The sequence below is a fragment of the Notechis scutatus genome, chromosome 4 (assembly GCF_049901735.1).
Source record: "Notechis scutatus isolate UNSWTSFEM ecotype Mainland chromosome 4, rNotScu1.2, whole genome shotgun sequence".
In the NCBI taxonomy this organism is placed as follows: domain Eukaryota; kingdom Metazoa; phylum Chordata; class Lepidosauria; order Squamata; family Elapidae; genus Notechis; species Notechis scutatus.
The window spans coordinates 85,883,938-85,907,016 of NC_142012.1; the positions used below are offsets into that span (position 1 = coordinate 85,883,938).

At 38.2% G+C, this 23,079-nt stretch overlaps 2 protein-coding genes across 5 annotated transcripts in view; one reads left to right on the top strand and one right to left on the bottom strand.

Moving 5' to 3' along the window:
- The window catches only part of JMJD1C (jumonji domain containing 1C), a 121,114-nt gene extending 111,785 nt beyond the window's left edge, over window positions 1–9,329 (bottom strand). The window contains exon 1 of one of the 4 annotated variants that reach the window (XM_087964032.1): window positions 9,237–9,329. The gene's annotated coding sequence lies outside the window, so the exon portion shown is untranslated. Of the gene's footprint in view, window positions 1–8,850 lie in introns of all 4 variants that reach the window. The other 3 variants (XM_087964033.1, XM_087964034.1, XM_087964035.1) reach the window with 3 other exon arrangements.
- A 121-nt stretch (window positions 9,330–9,450) lies between these two features.
- Window positions 9,451–23,079, top strand: part of REEP3 (receptor accessory protein 3) — a 43,089-nt gene continuing 29,460 nt past the window's right edge. Inside the window, exons 1-2 of the mRNA XM_026672781.2 lie at window positions 9,451–9,649; window positions 20,690–20,762. Of these exons, the coding sequence (XP_026528566.1) occupies window positions 9,618–9,649; window positions 20,690–20,762 (105 nt within the window). The 5' untranslated portion in view covers window positions 9,451–9,617. The remainder of the gene's footprint in view (window positions 9,650–20,689; window positions 20,763–23,079) is intronic.

The following is a 23,079-nucleotide window of genomic DNA, read 5'->3' on the forward strand; positions in this document are numbered from 1 at the left end:
ATTGATCAAAATGCCATGTGGTCAATACTGTTAATAGTTTTCGACAGCATGACTCTTAAAGGTTCAAAAATAGAAACATAGCCATTAAATTACCAACATCTCAATCTCAGGACCTGGAAAGGATTGATACAATTATGCTGCCTTAAGGCAAATTCCTTTCTTCAATAATATATCAATTTTATATTCATCACCCATTCATATATCACATAATATTATGCCTTATTATTCCTTATCTATTTGCAAATAATTTGCAATTTTTATCCTCTGCAAGATTTCCAAGTTTCAACTGAAGTAAACGAGAACATCTATTTCAGAAAAAATATAGAATGGGCAAGAGATAATATTTATGTTGTATTATATAAAACTTTAAACATATTTTTAGTAGCTAAAACATTTCTTGGTGCAGTTGGTGTGCTACATTCTGATACAAGAGAGTAGGAATGGCTTAAAAACCCCTCTTTTTACCTAGATTCTAATGTATGAATATGTATTTTCATATGTGATACAAGGGTTTTATGCTGCTGGTCTTTAATGTGTGTGTGTGTCTGTGTGCATGTACATGCCTATGTCTATATATGTGTAAGAATATACATGTAATAATACAATAATATAAAAACCATTTAGATTCTTAACGTGTAAACTAATTAGGAAATCCAGTTTGGTCTAGTAATTAAGATGTTAGATTAGAAGTGGAGAAAACCTAGGCACAAAGGTGGCTGGGTGACCTTTGGTCCCTCTCTCCTGCACCTCCCCTCTTAACGTTTTACTACATTGGATAGACATAGCCAATTATAGGTTATTTAAGACATTATATTTAAACCATAACTTAGCATGATGTCCTCGGTTTGAAGCTCACAGAAGGTTGATTTTTGTATCAGTACAACAATCTGTACTGATGCCAAAGCTGGTGGACACCCTGTGGCAAGGAAGTCCCAATAATTCTTTCGGTCGAGATCTAGCCTCAAGCCATATGAACTCACCCTCTACTATTCTCTTAGCCCAGCCTGCCTTGCAGGATTGTGGGGGGACTGGGGTATATATGTTGTATATATGTATGTTGTCTTGAGCTCCTAAAACGAAAAGCAACATATATAACCCCTCCCCTGACATATAACGTATTTCAAATGGTTCCAGAATTTTACCTTCACTTACATAATTATATATCATTATATACAATTATACTTATATATAGTTTTGGTGTTTTATAAAACATTGTTTATAGTTTAATGTTTTATAATTTACTAACATATCCAATCAGTTTATTCCACAAACCATGACACATGGGCTACTATGTTGTATAAGGTCAGCTAATGGCATTCCCAAGGCCATTTGCATACTTCCCATGTATTTAACTGTATAGTTTTGTCACTGAAAATCAAAATAGTTAGGGTGGATCAGGGTGCTTAAGCACAAGTTCAGCAGCAAAAAGTCACCTCAGTTTCTCGAAAATCGCTTGACATTCCATTGATCATTTCAATGGTTGACTCAGTTTGGGTTTGCTGCTCCAGCATTGGCTTTTCCCCACAGCCTATCATAACCCAGTAAGAGTCTTTTCATTTAATATAATGGGGGGAGGGAGAGAGAATACACACACACACACACACATACCCCAGTATGGAATTCAGAGTGGGTAAAGACTACTAGGGGACTATTTAAACCATTTCCTTTTCTTTTGTCACCAAATCTGATTAATCCACAAATGACCTTGGAACTTTTACTTCACCCCTTGGGGCTAGCTCTAATGATGACATCTGGCAGCCTCATGCTGATGGGGGATGAGATGGAGAAAAACAGAGAACCTAACACATTCATAAAACTTCTGTCTTTAATACTGGAGGAGGCCCTAAGAAAGCAGGCACCATAACAGGCTGTTGAAGAAGGAGGAAATGTTCCTGCTTTCTACAGGCCTCCTTCACTGGGGATAATCTTTTTTGGGGGAGGGAGGACTCCAATAATACCAAATGGAAGTAATATACTAGTATAGCCATAAAGCTCAGCTGCCATGGCTACAGTCCTGAAACTGAGCCATGCTGAACTCTCCCTTTCCTTTCCAGATCATGTTTCCCTTAGAAAGAAGCAACTTGGGAAGAAGCTTTTCCATTGCAATAGGAAAGGACTTAACTCTCTCACTGCCTTCCTATGTACAAAAACCATTAAAAAAGACACTGAAGGTAGAGGTTAGCAGTTAAACCACAAAAGTAGCATCTCAGTGAACAGAAAGAATGCTTGTTGCTTTGCTTTTTCTTTTTTTTAAAAAAAAAATTCTGAACAGCTTAATGATTTGTGCTCAGGAAAAATAATGTGTAGACAACAAGACCTGCACTCAAATGTACAGGTGGACCATCCTAGGTTAGTGAAGACTGCTAAAGATAGATTCCTCAAATTTTATTATAGTATTAACAGTTAATCTAATCTTGGATTAATTAAAATTTATTTTGAAACTGCAGTTCCTGCAGTCAACAATGAAGAAAATGTAAGACAAAATGAAAGATAAAAACATCTGGATTTCTTTGCTGTCTGCAGCATTGTTCTTGATGTCCACTGAGAAAATAATTGTAAAAAGCTCATAGAAATGAAAAAAAAAATATTTAAAAGGACTAGCCTTACAACATAAAAGAATTATTTTTTCCATTCAATAATTTCTGATTCTTGGAGATTGCCTGAACAAATCCATATAGTGTTGGTGGCAAAGTTTTTCAGAAGTGCTTTTGCCATTGCCTCCTTACTAGGGCGAAGTGAAAGTGACTGGCCCAGCTGACTTTGCGTTTAAGGCAGACCTAGAATTAGATCTTTATCCATACAGTTTTTATGTGCATTTATATAGATACAAAATGCCTGTAATATTTCTGCCTAGTGGAACAATAGTGGCCTTCGGAGAACAGCCTAAGATCTGGATTCAGGCCTAGCACCACATTCTGCCTAAGGTACATTAATCCAAACCAATGTTTTAAGTAAGGCAAGGCATATCTAAATTTGGTTCTGGTTCAAGCAACTCTAAGTTTTACAGCACCGTTACACAAATGTGGCCTCTGATATGTTAATGACAGAGCACTATAGCTTTAAATGCTGGGGTGAAACCACAGGGGAGATATCTTGCCTTCACGTTGTCTTCTTGGGGAATTTAGCTGCCTTTTCTGGGTCTGACTGAACAGAGACCAATTTAATCTTATAGTTGGAGCATGTATACTTCCAACTCAGCCGGAACCAGAGCAGGCCATCACAGAAAACTAGAAGTAACCTTATGGTGTTCATGATGTTTGTGGCAATTTGTGTTGCCTCTTACCAATCATTTCCCAGCTATTTAATGGGCCCTGATTTTAGAGAAATGATTCCAATGTTAAATGATAATACAAAAATAAAAAATATGGTTAATTATTGTGCTAGGCATTGTAAAGCAGTGAGGTAAGGAGGACCAACAAAGAGGTTAGGAGCGAACTAATCATAGGCCATGTTCAGTACTGATGGCTAACAGCATAATCCTAGTCATTACAGATCACCAGCAAATTTAAAATTAATTTCATATGGACTTGTAGCATTACTTGATTCCCAGCAATGCTGGGAGAGTATATTAAATGTATATACTAAATATGTACTTAATATCTTTAAAATATAAATATATTATTAAAATATATTAAATTGTATTAAACAAATAAATATTACATACTCATTTAATTAAAGCTTATTTAAGTGGTTTTCTATTCTGTATAATAGCCACTAGAAGTGGTGCTACAAACCAGTTGGGCTACACCTGGTGGATTGCTCTGTAGGACACTAAGGGAATTGGCTGATGGCTTTTGTGAAATTTGGAAGAAATGAAGTGCCAGATGGGAGGGAGCAAAGATTCTTAGAAAGGGAAAGAAAGTTTCAAGAAAACAGAACAGTGCCATTGGTATCTGGGAAATGGTTTGGGCAGATGATTGATAGGTAAGCATCTTAAAAACAATGTGATAATTACTAGAATTTGGCAAGAATTAAGAACAAATTATGCCAGTCTGAACTTAATTTTTCATTGATTAATCCTAGAGACATTATATTATAGCTTGACTTCAGAACAGCATTTGCAAAGCACCCTAAAATATGCTGAGAATTAAATATGAGTTGAATGGCATTATAATTAAGTGAATATAAGATGAGCTTCATTAAAGTCTTCTCATCAAATCGGAGATTGCCATCTTGCAACAGTTCTTAATCCTTTACTCTTCAATATTTTTGTGCAAGTGCGAAATGCTCATCAAAATAGAGGGAACTAAATTGGATACGATAGCAGATCCTAAATAATAGAAATAAAATCCTATTAAATAAAAACTCAGTTATTCAACGTTCTGGCTTTCAGGTCTCACTGGTCTTTAAGCTACCATAATTATCTGGGCTGGGTTCATAGAAATCAGTACTGTAGACTCTAATGTGTAAAAATAATAGAAAGAAATTAAACAAAAGGAAGTGCAAAGTGATTCACTAACAAAATTAACATTAAATGTAAAGCTATAGGATGGGGGCTATGCTACCTGGCTCCAGTATTACTTAATACCCAAAATATAATTTACAAATCACAACAAATAGTTGTTCCAGTGCATCTTGTTCCGGTCCCATTGTTAATTTTTTAAAAACATAACTCAAGATGGTGAACATATCTAATACTCCTCCCTCCTATTTTCCCCCACAAAAAAACACCCTGTGAGGTGGAGTAGGCTCAGAGAGAGTGACTGGAGTTTCTAGACTGATGCCTCAATGATGTCTTAGTGATGCCAGTAGACCAAAAAAATTGCAGCAGAAGGAAACAAACATAGAAATCGACTCTTTTCAAAAAGAGATTCAATGGGCCAAGCTGCTTCAAATCTGACAGGCAATCACACAGACGGTTATGACATGGAAGAGAAGGAATTTAAGCTGTAGGAAAGCAGATTGTAATGAATTGTAGAAAAAACTTTCTAATAGTAAAAGCAATTTGATGGCAGAACCTGTTACTAGAAGAGATTTCCCTTGGATGTTTCAATTGGAATTCTTGTACTGAAAGGGTGGGGTAGATGCAGAGCCTTTCAACAAAAATAGGTGGCTTTATGCATTTATCAATAGTTCATAGAAAGAAGAGGTCATCTCTTCTAGTTTAAGAGAAGGTAATGCATTACAATTGTTTATGTCTGTGATACACACACATATATATATAATCTTACATTTCTTGTTCTTTACTATATTCTATACTATATTCTAAGATATATATATCTTCATTTGATTTACCTTATTTTTATTCTTTCTTTTCTGTACTTTTTACTTTTATTCTTTTTTAATTTGCATTAGTTTTTATTAAATATTACAATTAAAGTTGCTATTAAAAAGGTATTTTTCTACTTAAATTTAGAGCTGTATGCAGGTTTGTGTTTTCATTTTTCAATTTCAATTTTCATTTTATTTGGTTTTGCTGAACTTTGTATTGCAAAGTTCAAATACTGTGAAATATCACAAAGTATTAACAAAAATGGCATCTAATTATTATTTGTATTAATCTTTGTGACTATCTTTTTTAACTATCTTTTGCTCCTATAAGCTGCCCAGAATTGCTTAAGAGTTGCAGTCATGTAAATCTTTTAAATTAAAGACACTGTGTTGCATTTTTCCACAAAAGATTCAGTTACCAAGGCAATAAATGCAAAAGCTAACTCTACTGGGCTTTTTTCCCCATAAAGGGCAACTCCTATGCATAAGAATGCTTTCTCTGTTAGAAAGATGTAATATGGAAGGCATAGAAACTTACATTGAAAAACAAGTTTTACAACTTTGAAAATTTAAAAGTAAGGCATAATTTGTTGTTCCTTTCCTGAATAGCCAGAAATATAACCCCACCAGCCCACCCTTTACAGGTTCAGTTTCTATTGGGACACAGAAAAAATACTGAATACTTCTACTGCCTTCATGATAACCTACAACAATATGACTTAAGCACAAAGCAAAATAAATAAATAACCCAAAAGCAAGTTTAACATTCACCAATATTCAACAATCAAACAACTAATTTGCAGGCCACCACCAGACTTCATTTATTCTTTACTTCCCTGCTTATTATGAATTTCAGCCTGCTTTCTGGTTCAAAGGACCAGAACACAAATATCAATTTGTGATAGGCAACTGCCTATTTTCAGGTTAGTGTACTTTTGTTTTGCTTATAGGTAATGGATCTCCATGACAAAATAAATGTTGCACTCCACAGGTCTTTGGTCTGATCCAAGTAGATAAGGTTATTTCTAATTACATTTGACCTTCTAATCTGCTTCTCAATTCCTATTGCTTAATTTTTCCCCCATCTTATGCTTTGTGTGAAACATTCCCTCAGCAAATTGGCTTTGCCATTTCTCTCAGACCAACCACGTTGCTTTGCTATTTACATGTGTGCTCCTTTTTCAGTCCATTTATAGGGAGGCATTAAAAACAAGCCAAGACTTTACTGCCAAAGCACACATAGCTTTCATGCTGTTTGAGTCTCTCTGGGATTTTTTTTTATAAATAAACATTCCTAGACTAACATGGACTCTGGCCTACTTCACCAATTTGTGTTAACTAAAAGAAAAAGTTCAGGTTTCCACACTGGAGATCAAACATTTTGCATAATCTGTCTTCTCATATTACACAACAAAACCTATCATTCATAAACAAATGAAGGTGGTTTATTGGAATATAAGCAGCAAACAATCTACTGTCTCATCAACACAGCAAGCTATGACTTTGTGGGTAACTAACACACCCAGCTGACTCATTTAGCACATGCAGGCACACACCTGCCCCAAAGCATTCATAATCCAAAGTAACTGCTCACAGGAAGACAAGAGATAATTGGGATCTGCTGAGTCATTCCAGGGAGGCTTTAGAAACAGTAGCATAGATGCTAAACTGGGATCACTGAAATAGGGCATACCTGTGCTAGAAAATCTGAAAACGAGCCATCTCCATTACCTATTGCTCCAGGAAGGGTGCTAATTGTATTAAGATTATATTAACATGAGATTGTATGTTATACTGGGTCAATAAGACCATGTACTAGTTTGGTTTAACTATTTTGTTTTCATTTTTCCAAAGATGGTGTACTAATCTAAACATCTCTCAATATATTAAAATATCATGTTTTATGGTTGAAATACTGGATTAGGACTAGGAAGACCCAAATTCAATGCCTCCCACAGGATTAGAAGCTCCAGGTAACTTTGGGTCAGTCAGATTAATCTATTTTATGTGGGCTTCAGTGAAAAGATAAAATAGAGTCTACATATACTAACTTAGCTCCTAGAGGAAAGGCAGGACATAAATTTAATAAACAATTTTCTATCTCTGCAGATTACAATTACATCCCACTTTTAAAAAAAGGGACTGACCCTAATGTCAAGCACACCTTTTCTCCTCCATTCTTTATTTTTTGTTAACTAATGTGCTTTAAAATTTAAATTTTGCAACCTTTGTATTAGCCTATTAAAGAAATTGCCTTAAGATGAATTTTCAGTTCATAATGTGTTACCTAGAGAACTGAAACCTCAGAAACATTTACCTTCTAGATAGCAGCATACAGTTTCAAACAACTGAAGACATCAGATTTTCATTTCAAGAGTCCCTCACCCCATATGACTGTTTGAAGCAATATTTGGCATAAGGGTTCTGTAGAACAATTATTAGATTTACCTTCAGATGCAACAGCCTAGTAAATTTCATGGCATATCCTACATTTGTAGACTTTAGAATTCTAACCTTTTCAGATAACTCTTCACAGAACTATAGCAATAGCAGAGGAGCCCAAAACAATTATCACAGGAAAAAAGCACCATTATATTTCATAAAGGAAATCTTAATTTTCAGTCTCACATTGAAATCATTCTTCATTCCAAAACATTTGTATTTTGAAATATCAACCTTCACACTATTTGACTTCCATTCTTCCATTATCTGAATAGAGATAAGAATTACAGGTAACAATGGAATTCTCCAAGATCCACTCACAAAAATCTTGAAATCTGCAGTGACTCCTAGCTTGCAGAAGACATTTAACCATAGTTAAATTACTCAATTTTCTGGCTTTCTGGCCTCACTGGTCTTTAATTATCTGGGCTGGGTTCATATAAGTCAGTACTGTAAACTCAAATGCATATTTCAGTGAGTTGTGCAAACACATTTGAGAAACAAGAAATACACCATCCAGAAAGTACTTACCCTGAAGATCATTTAATATACTATCTGAAGATAGGGTTCTTATACTGCAACGATCATCTAAACAGAAGGCTCCTTTAAAACTATTACAGGAATGGATGGGAGAGTCAAAATAATTGGCTCAGCCATGTGATGGCTTCTATCTGACCTTGGCCGATTCTGAAATATCTGAAATACCTAAACCGATGAATCTTGTTTAGTATTTTGATAGATAGGCAATACGCAAGAAAGTAAATAGGGCTCTGGACTAGACCCAGATAAAAATCTTCAGAAAGCCATGGTTACTGAGTGTGACGAACATTGCATGGATGTATCCAGAAGGTCACCTCTCTTTAAAAAAGCTTTTCTACTTTTACGTCCATTACACTTCTTTTCTATGTTATCCGTTGGATCTTAGAACAGAATAGCGACAAAATGAAAGCAGAGCTTAGAACGGTTTTTGGAGATAAAAAAATACCCCTAAGCAAAACTTACCAGCACCTGGAAAGAGAATTCATATGCTTATATATCTTATTCTACTCAGAGATGCCCACTTCTCCACATCCCTTGTGACATTTTCCTCATCCCAACTCCTCCATTTTCGAAAGGCCTTCTTCCTCAAGCAATTAAAGACCCAGCCCAGCGTTCTATCATGTACAGCAATGCCTTTCGGCCAGAGGTCACTCTTACCCATCTGAAGCCATTTATCTGAAAGAAAGCAGTATATCCTCACCGCGTTTCCTGCAATTCAGTGGGAAAGCGCTTGCCGGAAGCACGCAGGTCAGTGTTACATAAAACCCATCTTGCATTGGTTCGATTGCTAAGGCCGACCTCGCTCGCTTTCCCCATTTCCTCCCTTCCCCCTCCCCAGTTTTTGAGCAAAACCAGCCAATGGATGGAGCCTGGGGCGGAGTGGGGGGGGAGGAATCCCCGCGGAAAGCGATGCCAATGCTTTGGATCCTATGCAAAACTGTTAAGATGGCATTATAAGTCAACGACAAAGACAGTACACAAGGCAGCAACAATAACTACCCCACGAAAGATGCGCATTAAACCCCCTACAAAAAGGAATTTACCCTATTCGCGATGAACCTACAAAGAGGAAAAAGGCTACGCTTGCGCAGACTTCCCGGCCTGTTACCTACCCATTCTCTCCTCCCCAGGCAAAGCGAGGCGCATGCGCACTGCCGCCAATTGAACGGACGGCGGAGGAAGGCCCGGGGGGATCTCAGAGGCCAATCCGTGACAAGGGGGGCGTGGCGTGTGTCAGTTGTGAGGGAGGGCGGAGCTCCGTTGTCTTCTGTGAAACGGTGGGGGAGCCATTCGAGGCCCGGCGGGGCGAGGAGCCGGAGCGCGAGCGGGGAGGGCGGGTCGGACCGAGGCACGCTGCGGCTGGTGTTCGCTCTGGGGCGGGTGGGCGGTGGCAGGATCCAAGGCCCAGCCCTTCGAGAAACAACATGGTGTCGTGCATCATTTCCCGAGTCGTTGTGTAAGTAAAGGGGAAGGAGAAGGGGTGCCAGGATGGCAGCGGCCGTTGTGAGCCAATCCCGAGGGGAAGGAAGGAAAGAAGGACGGACGAGCCTCTTCTTCGCGGGCCCTTCTCACTGGCGCCTCCGCCAGCATGACTCACGGGGCTTCCCGGGAAAGTGAGGGAGCCGGCGGCTACTCCCAAGCATCCCTTCCTGGGCGAGGACCACCGCCGGTTGGTGGCAAGGATGTCCCGGAGCCCCTGCTTGGGTGCTGCTCCCGGTGGCGTCTGGAAGCGGTGCCTCTTCCGCCGGGCCCGTTGGGGGGAAAGGCCCGCGAGGCCCCATTGGTGGATGGAGGCAAAGAGGGAGGAGGCACTTGCATACTTCTTTTCTTAGCCACGGTGCACAAGAGGGCCTGCCGTTACCTCCCCCTCCCTTTTTTTGGTGGGGGGTTGACCAATCTACCCAGTTTGGCATAATGTTTAAGGTATTGAACACAGGAGGTAGTGAGTTGTATGCCTGCCTTAAGATATGAAAGCCAGCTGGGTGCTCTTGGGACTCTCTCAGCCCAGCCGACAGAAAGAGGCCAGAATAAGTTCTTCACCAACCTTGAATTATACAAAATAAAGCAAGATATATATAGTAATATTCTACACCTGTGGGATTTCCTGGTGGCTCCCCATCCAAGCATTAATCAGAGCCAGCCTCATTTAGTTTTCTGAGATGATCCAAAGTCAGCTAGCTGTTGTCATTTTTGTGGAGTCCTTGGTGTTTGTTTTCACAGTTTGTTTGCACACATTTCATTCCCAGCTTGGGTGACATCATCAGTACTCACTGATTAATTCGTACTGATATTAACCAATTGGATAATGAAACATCTCCAAACCGTCAAGCTCAGAGAACATCAAGAACTCTACAGTTCGATCCTGAACTACATACTTTTTTTTTCTGTTGGTTGTCATTCTTCCTTTTGCTTTAAACTAACACTATGTTTTTATAGATGCTTGCTGCAATTAGCTGATAGGGGACACTCAAGTATGGGCATCTTGATGTTGAGACCAAGCCTGCACAACAGGTAGAGGGGAAGGGGCTATGTTGATAAGTGGAAAATAATTGTTAGCTGCAAAGGAATACCTAGGTGACACAGTTACCAGCTCATTGCTGGTTAGCATTAACGGGTGCAGTGCTGGATCTGGCAGTGGATGGTGAGGTTTGGAGCTGCTCAGGAGCACATCTTTAGGAAGATGATAAATTTATTACTTTACAAAAAATTGGTGAGCCATACAAGGCTCCTGGGGTGGAGAGGTGTCCCATACTATGCAGGCCTGGTCTAGACTCTATTGTTGAAAGAGGATTTTAGTCTGAATGTATGTGCTAGTGAGATGTGAAAGTAAGATAAGTTTGAATTCATGATGTTGCAGTAATTAATACAGATTTAGATCTTCAGATTTATGAAAACTCTTCGTTAGCATAATGATAGAGATGTTAAGCAATTGGCAATAATGCATCTTAATCTTTGGGTCCCCAATGTTTCTTCCTATCCTCTTAACTTTTATATACTTTTCAAGTAATAGTAAATAGTAATTATGTATTGCTATTGCTATTCCCTAATGAATCTTACAATATCTGAAGTAATGATAGGACAGATTCTAGAAGTGACGCTATTACGGTACTTAAAGCAATAGAAGAAATTGAAGCCCTGTACAAATTAAATAGTGGCTTTAATTCTTGGTAATGGATTTGGACATTAAAACTCATCACTTAAATGGAAAAAACTGTAGTTGTACATGGTCTAGTAACCTTGGCACTCTGATTGGCTATGGCATTTATTCTGTGCTGGTTACAGAGAACCGACATCTTTTACAATGTTTGTGTTCTTATGTGCACAATTTTTACACTGCAGCAGCACCAAAAAGAATCCTTTAAAAAAAACAACTTCAGATTTTATTTTATATTAATCACAAAGATTATGTGATTCATGTGAAAGGAATTTACACTTAAAGTGAAGAAGCTTCCTCTGTTATAATCAAGGCATTTTGAGCCTTGGAATTATATGAGCAAGTAATTAAGTGATAAGTTCCTGTTTCTTAGAAACATATACTGAAGTAATGCATGTTTCAGACATTGAAAATTTTGTAGTGATGAATCCAGGGTGGAAATTCTTGAGCAATCCAAAGCTAATAGTGTTATAATTTTAAAAGGCTTTGGAATTGGCACCATTGTAAACCCTGATATGCTTGAAACATTTCAAAATAAATAAATACATTCTCATGAAACCGATATTAGTTGTTTGATAATCTTTTCTCCAAAGATATACTTGAAGAAAAAAGAGTAGAGCACAGCTATCAAGCTAGAGTCAAAATCTGTATAAAGGAAGAGAGTTGACCCCCGGCCAAAAGAATGTAAAACCAGACATGAATCTATGGGCAAAGGACAACTAAGATATGGAAATAGTATGGCATTTGGGGCAACTTGTGCCAGATTGGCAAATAGCCACATTCTGGCTTCTGTGAAAAGATGGAGACTGGCTAAAGAATCAATTAGAGAACAAAGCCAAAATTGGATATCGAAATAGCCGTTTGAAAGAAATAATTTACTAAGGAAAATTGTTCTAATGAACCATGAATATGTTCCGTTTATTTTGGTAAATGCTGATTATGTACTATACCTCATGTGTTCTTGGAAAATCAAGGGATGCTATTAATAATAGAAAGTTAAAAGATACTGCTGAAGAATGTGATTGCTAAGATTATTTAGTTGCAGATATTCAGAAATCCCTATTCAGGAGATGTAATGTATTTCCAAAGTGTTTATTTTGTATTCCCATGGAGAATATAAGGTAATATAAAGTACAGGTATCAGCATCTTTCTTATGCTTACCTATGGAATACTCATCTGAAGATTTTATATGTATTACTTTACTTTTAGTGGGATTCTTTTTCAGATGTTCAGAATTAGATGATGTAACGCAAGGATTTGCTTTGTTAAGGTTCATGCAAAATTCTGGGCTGCATCAATCACACTTGGTAGATAATCTTTCCCCCTGAAATTATAAAGGATAGTAAGCCTTTGTATGTAAACTATACAATGTCTACTTTCATGAATTTACAAATGGAAAAAGATCTATTCATAGCTGTCCTGTATACAAATCGGACTGGCCTTATTTAATTAAGCCACAGACACTGTACATCTAATGGATAGAATTATCCGTTTCTACATCTTGTTAATAGTAAAAAAAGTTTAAGAGATTTTTAAAGTGAGATGTTTTGAACTGAATCCATTAAATTATAAGTAGAAATACAATTGGAAGATACAATAAAATATTGAATTCCATTATATGCTGAAATTGAGGCTGGTTGTGTGTGAAGAAGAACCTCTTTGTTATGTAATGTTTGCAGTTCATTTGTTTTTATTGTACAATTGCAGCATTCAGTGTTAAAAACATTTACATCTTTTTTCTCACAATGAGTTCTAATACAACAATAAAAGAAGAATTAAAGATTAATTATTCAGATATTGAAGGTTGAACTGTTAGAATCAAAATCAACATTTTTTTATTATCTCAATCACTCTGTAGAAATAAATATGCAGACATATTTTCTTTTCGGTGATTGATATGCAGCAGCCACCAAAATATTTGCATTTGACCTGTGGTCATAATTTCTGCAATCCTGAAGACAGATTATTGTATTTTTTCTCTTGTGAGTTCTATAACTTTTTCCATCTGCTTACCCATTAATCATAAAAAGTCTATGATTTCAATTGTATATGTGACTTCAAAATTTTCTATATTATTGTATACAAAACCTAGTCCAAAATGTTCTGATTCTTAAATATCCACTAAGTATGGTAAAATTGTTGGTTACATTTGAAGAATTTTTATACATTGTAACCAATTTTTCCATTGACATTACCAATGATACATCATAGTATAAACATTCTCTTTATAACTGTAACACGCAGGTAGTCCTTGACCTACAAGTGATGACTTTAGAGGAGTCCTAGATAGATCCTGAAAGCAGTCAAACGGTAAAAATGTTTCTAAGGAGCAGGTTGCTCCATGCAGCTGAGCTTTTTGAGCCAAATTTTTCTTCAGCTCCTCAACACACGCTGCAAAAAGATTCTTTGGTTTCTTCCTTTATTCCAGGAGTCCCCAATCCTCAGGCTGCAGCCCACTACTGGGCTGCAGCCTGTTAGACACCGGGCCACGTGAGTGATTGGCAAACACGTGCATGAAACTTCACTGGCGCAAGCAGAGGGCGCTTGAGCAGGTGGGTGGGTGTTTGTGCTCTGTTCAAGCACCCTCCGCTCACACAAGTGGAGCATCACATGAGTGGAGCCAGCGTCTGTCAGTTACGCACAAAGTTCCATTCATGTGAATGGAGGGCGCACATGCCCACGGCTCACACCAACGGAGCTATACATGCATGTGTGCACCTGCCACTTGCACCATCATTCCTTGGGCTGGGCTGGGCCTGACTATCAAAGTAGAAAGGTTGGGGACTGCTGCTGTCAATCATCAAGGCATGCAGTAAATTATGCAAATGCGGTTTTAAAAAGGGATTGGGGTTGGAGGATAGAGGTGGAGAGTTTAGTTTCAGCATCTAATGGAGAATTAACAAGCCTTATTCCCCCCCTCCCCCATTCCAAGCCTTTTTTATTTTTTCTTTATTGAAGAAATGTGGCTTTCTGGGGAAGGGAGGGGTTTAAGCAAGGAAAAGATTTTGAGAGGTTCCTCCTGAAGTTGCCGCCTTTGCATGTAGGTAGTTGGCTTCTCCAAAACCTAGAAAGAGCTAGTTGTTTGTAGTCCACCAATGGCAAGCTGATCTAGTCAGAAAGCTCCCAAAGCAGCCGTCGTTTCTGCAAGATATTATTGGAGCACTGAAAATGGTAGCTACTTCCAGGAGGCATGGGGAGCAGGCCCAAGTCCTGAGGGGTCCCAGCAGTTGGGGATGGGGGAGAAATGTGAAAGGGCTGTTGCAGCATTCTTGTGGTCGGTTGTAAGGCCAAATGCAACACGCATGTTACAACTGGGTTAACTTTAAAATGGGATTGTATGTAGCTTTGCGGGGGGGACCTGTTGTAATTTCAAATGCTTGTTAAATGACCTTGTATTTTGAGGAACACCGATAATATAATTTCTATCCATTGATATGAATATTCTTCTACCATTAGCTCATCTCTTGTTTTTATTCTACATTCTCCTTGATACAATTCTAATATATCAGAATAAGTCAATCATTTGTGTTTAGTAATCATTTTTCTTCTATAAAATGCTTCCTGTGCTAAGCACTATAAAGGTAATTTCAGGCAGTCTATCTGTTCCATATTCTCAGTAGGGTATGTCTAATGAAATGATTTTTAAAATTTATAACCTTAGTTTTATCATACCATAGATACCATGTCACCCAAATCTCAGATCAGGTCCTTCTAACTCCAAAAGCATCCTGTTTCTTAGCAACATCCTTTCTTTCATCCAGACCAAACAGCAGGCTGCAAAATATAATTTCAGTTCAGGTAAGACAAATCCTCTTTCTTTAGCATCTTGTAACACCTTATATTTAAATTCATGGTTTCCCACTGCCATATACATTTAGATATGTCTTTCTGCCATTGTTTAAATGATATATCAGATGTCAAAAATAATATTGTCTGAAATAAAAATAACATTCTAGGAAAGACATCTTAATCACACTTCAACACACTTCTCTTCAGCAATTATAATTTGCTCTTTCCTTTATCTCTCTTCTGCAAAGAACTCAGCTTTCCTCTATCCGTTTTTGCTCTCCATAGACCTGGAGAAGTGCCATCTTCTGTTCACTTCTAGGAGTCTTTTGATAGTGATCTGGAGCTCTCTCCCTCACTTCCATTCTTTGGTCTTCTTTTCAACAATGTATTCTAGCAATTTCATTTCACTAGAAGGATTTTAAAACAGAAAGGGTTAATTGAGGTCAGTATAAGCTCCCTTTAGGCTTGTCCAGGAAACCTTCACCTCTCCCTCCTCAATTAATCAAAATGGGATAACAAATCAACTAAACTTTTGTACTTTCCAGCCTGCAGGGAGGGCTTTGAGGTCAATTGTTTAAGTATATATTTGATTGATTTATATAATTACCATCTTATAAATTGTGACTCTAGAGTCTAGACAATTTACACAGAATTTAGAACAGTGCAGTTCACAAAGTAGTGGAGTTTCACGGACATGCCACGGTGAGTGCATGACTATCTGTACCACTGCATCTGACCAATTGTGACTTCTGGTTGGCTCCAAGAACAGCCCCACATGGATTAGTATTAGTCCCAATGGGAAGTGGCCAGGGCATAGGTGATTGTGAGCAGGCCTCTTATCCAGGAATGGGCATAATTGATATACAAAATGAAGTTGTGCAAAGGTTCTCTGTCAACGGCTGTCACCTGTTTCTCAAACTGTGAGTCAGCAAGAACCCCCAAGTTTTGAAATAGTTTTTTTCTGAGTGGAGTCCCATCCAGAACTAAACATGGAAGGTCCAAACGATCATAAAACTCCGAGTCACTTGGTCTGGTCTGGGTTAACATGAAGCATATTCTTTCCCATCCATATGTTGGCAGCACCCAGACACTGGAATAATCTAGGCAGCATCACTTGATTAGTTGGGATTGAGAAGTATAGCATACTAATTGAATCCTGTGCTGAAAAATGTTATCTTCTAGTAGCTTTGTGTAAATATTAAATAGGATCACTGAGCTCTGAACTTCATAAAATTAGTATCTAGATATCTTTCCCTCGCCAACACTGACTAAAATTGGCTGAAGAAGAAGGTGGAGAACAATAGCAACAACATGGCCCCATTCCTAACCTTTAAAGGTACCATGATTTTGAAATCCATTGAGACATTAGGGAAGACCAGAATAGGTGCACTACCTCCATCTCAGTGCTGCCAAATATCATTTATAAGTACAATCAATATTACCTCAATGTATTTCTCATCTTCAAATCTGACTTAAAAAGATCTAGATAGTCTGTTTCCACCAGGGTCTTGTGTTTTGTGGCTTTTATTGCCACAAGTAATCTTTAATGAAGGTTCTTATTTATGCTTGATTGGTTTTGCTCTTTGTTTTCCTCCAATGATGTTATAGATGTGTCTTCTGCTACTTTGTCTCTTGGAATCCTTCTGGGATCTGTAAGGGAGAATACACAGAGGTGTGATTCTGTCTTAAGGCCATCGCTACCATCTTGTTCTGAGCAACAAACCATACATTAGAGCCTCAGGAGCCACTCTGAAATCCAGCAGGGTCCATGGGACACCTGATCAGACCAGCTGAACAGGTTCTTTCTCCCTGTGGCAGGAAGTAGCTACAAAGAATTCCAAGGCCACGTGGGAGGAACTTGACCATGACAAACAAACAATCGTAATATACTCTGCTCCAAGACAAATACCTGATCTGATGTTTGAACTCAACTGTGACTTCAGCTCTCAATAATCTGGTCAGTTATCATGATGATTATTATCTCCAAAGTCACCTTCAACCCTGTATCCAGTAAAGGCAGATTCTTTGAGTACCCTCGTACTCAAATATTCATGCTGAATATTCATAAAGTGCAAATTTTTACAAGATAGAAAATGGGGAAAAATGTTGATAGTACGTGAAATTATCATCAAACCCCCCACCCCCCCCCATGCTTTCATTTAAGATGTTATGGAGATGGATCTTGTTATTGTGTAAAGTAAACCAAAAATTTGACATTCCCTGATGGAGCAGTGTAGAAGCTGCTTAAAACTGCTATTTGGCTTTGATTAAGAAAATATGTTGCTTCTTTTGTTACCACTTTTATTCTCTTGGAAAGATATATTGCTGTGTTGTTACATGCAATGAATAATTTAGTCTGGCTTCTAGATGGCTAACATGGGTAGGGCCTAGTGTCAGAACATGTTGGAGATTAATGTAGATAGATTATGAGTTTATTACTTTACATGCAGTCCAGCTTTAATAAACTATTGAATACATTTGCTCTAAACCTGTTTTTCTACAGTCATAGAAGCCTTAGGAAATACTTGAAAGAGTTGGGCTGCTGCCAACTCATGTTTTGAATTGAAAACAACCATCTGCTGATTTAAAGCATAGTTCACCGGGCTACCATGGAAACCGTGTTAAATAGAAGCTAGCAATTTAAGTTTAGAAAAACAAAAGCCTTATGGAAAGATGGTAACTTTTAAAAATCCTGAAATGCTGGTAAAATTATAATGGATTTTCGGGTGGATATGTCTATGAAGATTCTCAGTCATCCAGGTCATGGTTGTCACAAAGATATTTTGTCAAAAGGCAACTGGACTTTCTTTGTTTTTCCTTGAAGATGTTTTGCTTCTCATCCGAGAAGCTTCTTCAGTTCGATGGATATATTTTCCTGTTAAAAAAGAATAATGGTATACTTTTTCTTATGGATAACTTCTTATGGAACTTATGGAACTCTTGCCTTGGGCAGAGGGTTGGATTAGAAGACCTCCAAAATTCCTCCCTCCCTCCCTACCCCCCTCCCTCCCTCCTTCTCTCCCTCCCATTCAAGTTTGGTTGAAAAACAATCCAATAGGAATAACTTCTTCTTGAAGGGGAGTTTGTGGATCTAGTTTAACCTTATCAGACAACCAACAATTGTCAGTACTGATTATGCCTAGGAAGAAGAAGAAGTTTGCCTATATAGATCCAGTAAGGCATAAGACTCATCTCATATACATACACTTGTCAGGTTGCAGTAAGGATCCAATATTTTTCCTGGCTCATTGTTTCTAAAAGTTTCTGAAATCTTATTCAGTGTCTACAACTAGTTTCTATCCATTTACTTTGAACTGGGGCAAGTGTTTCTTGGAACAAAAGATTTGTTGGCTGTTGATATGTGGGTTCTCTCTCCTTTATGATTAAATATAACCTGTAAGTTAAAAGGATATAGATGTGGTGCTTTACACCAGTGGTTCTTAACCTGGGCGATATTGCCCCCCAGGGGGCGATTTCGTTTTTCAGCTGGGCGATGGAATGAAAAGGGGCGACACGGGGGCGAAGGAATGGAAGGGGGGTCATATGGGGGCGATGGAGCGAGAAGATTTGGGGACACTTTTGAGACTTTTTTCGTACAGTGAACCGCTTATATCTGTCGTACAAAAACATCAGATCACTCGCTATTAGTGGATTGTACTTGTATTTTAAAATGTCCCTCCAGCTAGCTTCTGTACAGAATGCCGTACATATGTGAATATGCATCACTCATCTTCATGCGCGTTGCGCAGCAGCCTCTACCCATTAAATTTGTCGCTCTGATTTTTGTTGCTTTCCTTCTGTAAAAATTTTCTTTGTGTCTTTTTAACCCTTTTTACAGTGTGCATGAATATATATTTTCCTCGAATCTGAATTTAGTTTCAGAGTTTTTGTCTTGAAATTCTTAGTTCCTGCATTGTGGTTCTTATGCCCTTTTTATATTTCTTTTTGCGTCTTAAAATTCACTTGTAATTAAATCATTAAATGTTACTGTTTTGGGGGGGCATTTCATTTTCTTGCAATTGAATTTTGTTTTCAGTGGTCATTACATTTAAGTGTCTTGAATAAATAAGATAATAATGAAATACATGTATCACGAAATTTGGGAGTAAAGTGATGGGTGGCATCAGAATTTTTCACACAGTTGAGATATGGGGAAAAGACTGGAAATAAATTATTTGCATCGATATGTCCTGGTGACAATTTTAAAGAAAACAAAAAACGTGTTTGCATAAATTGAAGAATTATTTGTGTGTTGTGATTGAGAGGTTATGTTGGGGGAGGGGCGCGATTATAATTTCCTCAATGGCTCAAGGGGGCAATTCTTTCAAAAAGATTAAGAACCATTGCTTTACACCATTGATACTTTCAGATTCCTTGTCAAATTTTCTCCAGTTTAGAGAAAACACTTATATGGAGAAGACTCAAAATGCCTATAAAATGGTTAAATAAATTTGTAAAAATAATGTTCATTAAAAAGCAGTGTATAATATAATGAAACTGGACATCTACAATTTTTAGCAACCAATAAAAATGCATACTCAAGCTAATGGCCTGGTTTGCACATTGCATGAGGCCATAATATAGTACATTTTAGGTTTCATTTTCAATAAAGTATGCTTGAAATAAACCAGGTCATAGCATAATATATGAACCTAGCCGGTATACCAGTAATAATTAAACACACACTGTTACACACCTTGTCCTTGCATCCCAAAGCAGATTTATTCTGGTAGGTTACATTGAAAAATAAATGTTTTCCCGTTTCATTCTTTAGCTTAGTTTTTTACAGTTCTGTTTCAGAAATACCTCAGTTTTTTAATTTGGCACATCCAGTAGTTTTAGATAAGCATGAGGTATTTGTATGTATGTCCTCAGAAGTACTTCTTTACATAATGAACATCTGGTACAAAAATAAAAGGGGTAAATTTGGATTAGGATAATTAGGGACAAAGTTGTGGAAAATGGGATCTCTTCTATCACTCCTGCTCTGACATGTGCCAAAAAAGGGAAGATATTGCTCTGAATTGTACCATTTTTCTGCCAGACATGGAAAATTATAAATGAACCAACTTGTCTACCTTTATGTTTTACTCTAATCTGTAGTCATAGTACACTCAAGAAATTACACATGACAGATTATCTGTTTGAAACAATAAACAGTTTTGTCAAAAAAAGCTGAGTTATGGCTGGTTCAGAACTATATTGTTTCTGTTTCTACTTGGTTTTTCCTTTATAAAATAATCTTTCAAAGCCTTATAGCCCTTATTCAAGCCAGCTAGTTTTTCTTGTCTTTTTCCCTGCAAAATAATAGGTGTGAAAAGATCTGAAATCCTAGTGCAAACTTTCAGTATTTTTTAAAAGGCATGTTTTGATCTATGAGAGATGCCCAAAGAATGCAGTGCTCAATAGCTGTGATCAGAACAGACATAGTTTGAAATTACAGTTGTCTGAATATGTTCTTTCCCTTTTTTCCCCCTCATGTAATATGTATTCTTAGCTTCCATGATTACTGTGTACTTTTGTTCATTTAAAATATTTTTCTTTACATATAGGTTGGTCTGTGGAATGCTGTATCCTGCTTATTATTCCTACAAAGCTGTAAAAACAAAAAATGTCAAGGAATATGTGAGTACTTAATTTCAATATTTTTTTTCAATATTAGTTTTTATTCAAGTTTTGAGAATGTATACAAGTTTCAACAATAATAAGGGTTTTAATTTTAATTTGTCAAGAGACGTTAATCATGGTAATATATGATATACTGAAGTCATATTTCATGTTTAAGTGAGGTGTTGATATTGCACTACTTAATTTTTAAATGATAAATTGAGAAATAATGCAAGGAACGAGTGCTTTCCAAATGCAGCTCCTCTTTGCTACCTTCCTATTTTTCTGAGGCATATTTTCTCCTTGCCACTTTTACACTGATTAAATGATATGGCTGAATTGGAGAGACTAGGTAGGATGGCAACTCTTGCAGGAGTGCAGGGAAGGAGAGAAAGCATATGCTGCACATAAAATTCTTCCTTAATGTGGAAGTTTACCAGTTGCTTCTTCATGGACCTGTTTGTAGAGAGAATCATCCAAAAAGCATACAAAATACTTTGTCCAAAGTTTTAAAAAGTGGTTCCAAATCACAAAGAAGCATATACTCAAGAAATTATGAAAAATATAGGCATATGAAAAAGTCATGATAGGAATAACCTATGCATGAGAATGTGAATATTATACAAAGGAAAATACGACCTTCACTTGGTACAAAAAGGAATAGAGTGAGTTCATATATTTTGGTAAGCCATGGGTTACTTAAGTAATCAACTGAATCCTAATATTAGTTGAACATAATAAATTGGCAATGATGTAATTACTTTTTATGTTTTCCATATTTTAATTAAAGGTGCTTAGCATGCTTTGTTTATATAGACTCTGTGTCATGCCCCTGGAGGAGACTGACTCTGAGGAAGAGGAGGAACAGCCAACAGGGAGTGGGAGTGTGGCTCCAGAGGTGGTGGAGGAGGCTGGGGAAGGGTAGAGGCCGGCTGAGCAGTCAGAGGAGGATCCAGGCCCATCCCCTATTCCATCCTAGGGCACATAGGGAGGAGAGGATCAGGGAAAAGCGAGGTCTATTCAAGAGGAGATTACCATGATCCTCCTCGTGGCTTGCAGGTGGGAGCTATGTATATAAGTTTGCAACTGCGCAGTTAGAATTGCTGTGGAAAACAGCTTTCCGGACAAGGTACGGGCATTTTGAGTATAACGTGATGCCTTTTGGATTAACCAATGCCCCAGCTATGTTCATGCATTTCATGCACGATGTTTTCTGTGATTTGTTGGATCAATTCGTGGTCATTTATTTAGATGACATTTTGATTTACTCAGACTTCCTGCAGGCACATTGGCAGCAAGTGCGGCTAGTGTTGCAACGTTTGTGTGATAACCACCTGTTTGCTAAACGTGAGAAGTGCCAGTTTGCACAAACCACGATTGACTTCTTGGGACATTGTATTTCACCTGCTGGGGTGGAAATGGACCTGGAAAAAATTCAATCGTTGCAGGAGTGGGAACCTCCACAGTGGGTTAAGGATGTGCAACGACTGTTGGGGTTTGCGAACTACTACTGCACATTTATTCCCTGCTTTGCTGCCTTGACTGCTCCCCTTTCTAATCTGCTCAAGAAGAGGGAGAAGTTCCATTGGGGTGCTGAGGAGCAGGCAGCTTTCAAGGCGTTGAAAGTTGTCTTTGCTTCTGAGCCTATCCTCAAACACCCTGATCCAGGCCAGCTATTTGTGGTGGAAACAGATGCTTCCAATGTGGCTGTTGGTGCAGTGCTCCTCCAGCAGGCACCTTGTTCCTGTGCGCTTATTATTCCCGGAAGTTCTCGGCTCCAGAGTGCAACTATACGATTTGGGACACGGAGCTATTGGCGGTTAAGGTCGCTTTTGAGACATGGTGGCACCACCTGGAGGGGGCTCGTCACCAAATCGAGGTTAGGACGGATCATCGCAATTTGGAACACCTACGTACAGCTCGGATATTGAACTAGTGTAAGGTGAGATGGTCCTTATTCTTTGCTCGATTTGATTTCCGGGTGACCTATGTTCCAAGTGGAGGGAATCAACGCGCCGACGCCCTATCTCGGAAGCCCGAGTATCCCGGACGGTGATTCTATCGGAGAGGTTTGCGACCGAGGAACCTGTGGACCTTCAAATGAGGATTCAGGAAGGCAGGACCCATTTGTGACAGCTCAACGTCGAGAATTGGATGAGAATGGGAGACAAGAGACTCCTTGGGCGTATATTGGGGACCTGTTGCGGTTCCGTGATCGCATTTATGTGCCTGGAGGTCCTCTTTGTGGCCTTATCCTACGTCAATGTCATGATAGTCCAGCAGCAGGACACTTTGGGGTGTTCAAAACACTGCACCTCATCTCTAGGACATTTTG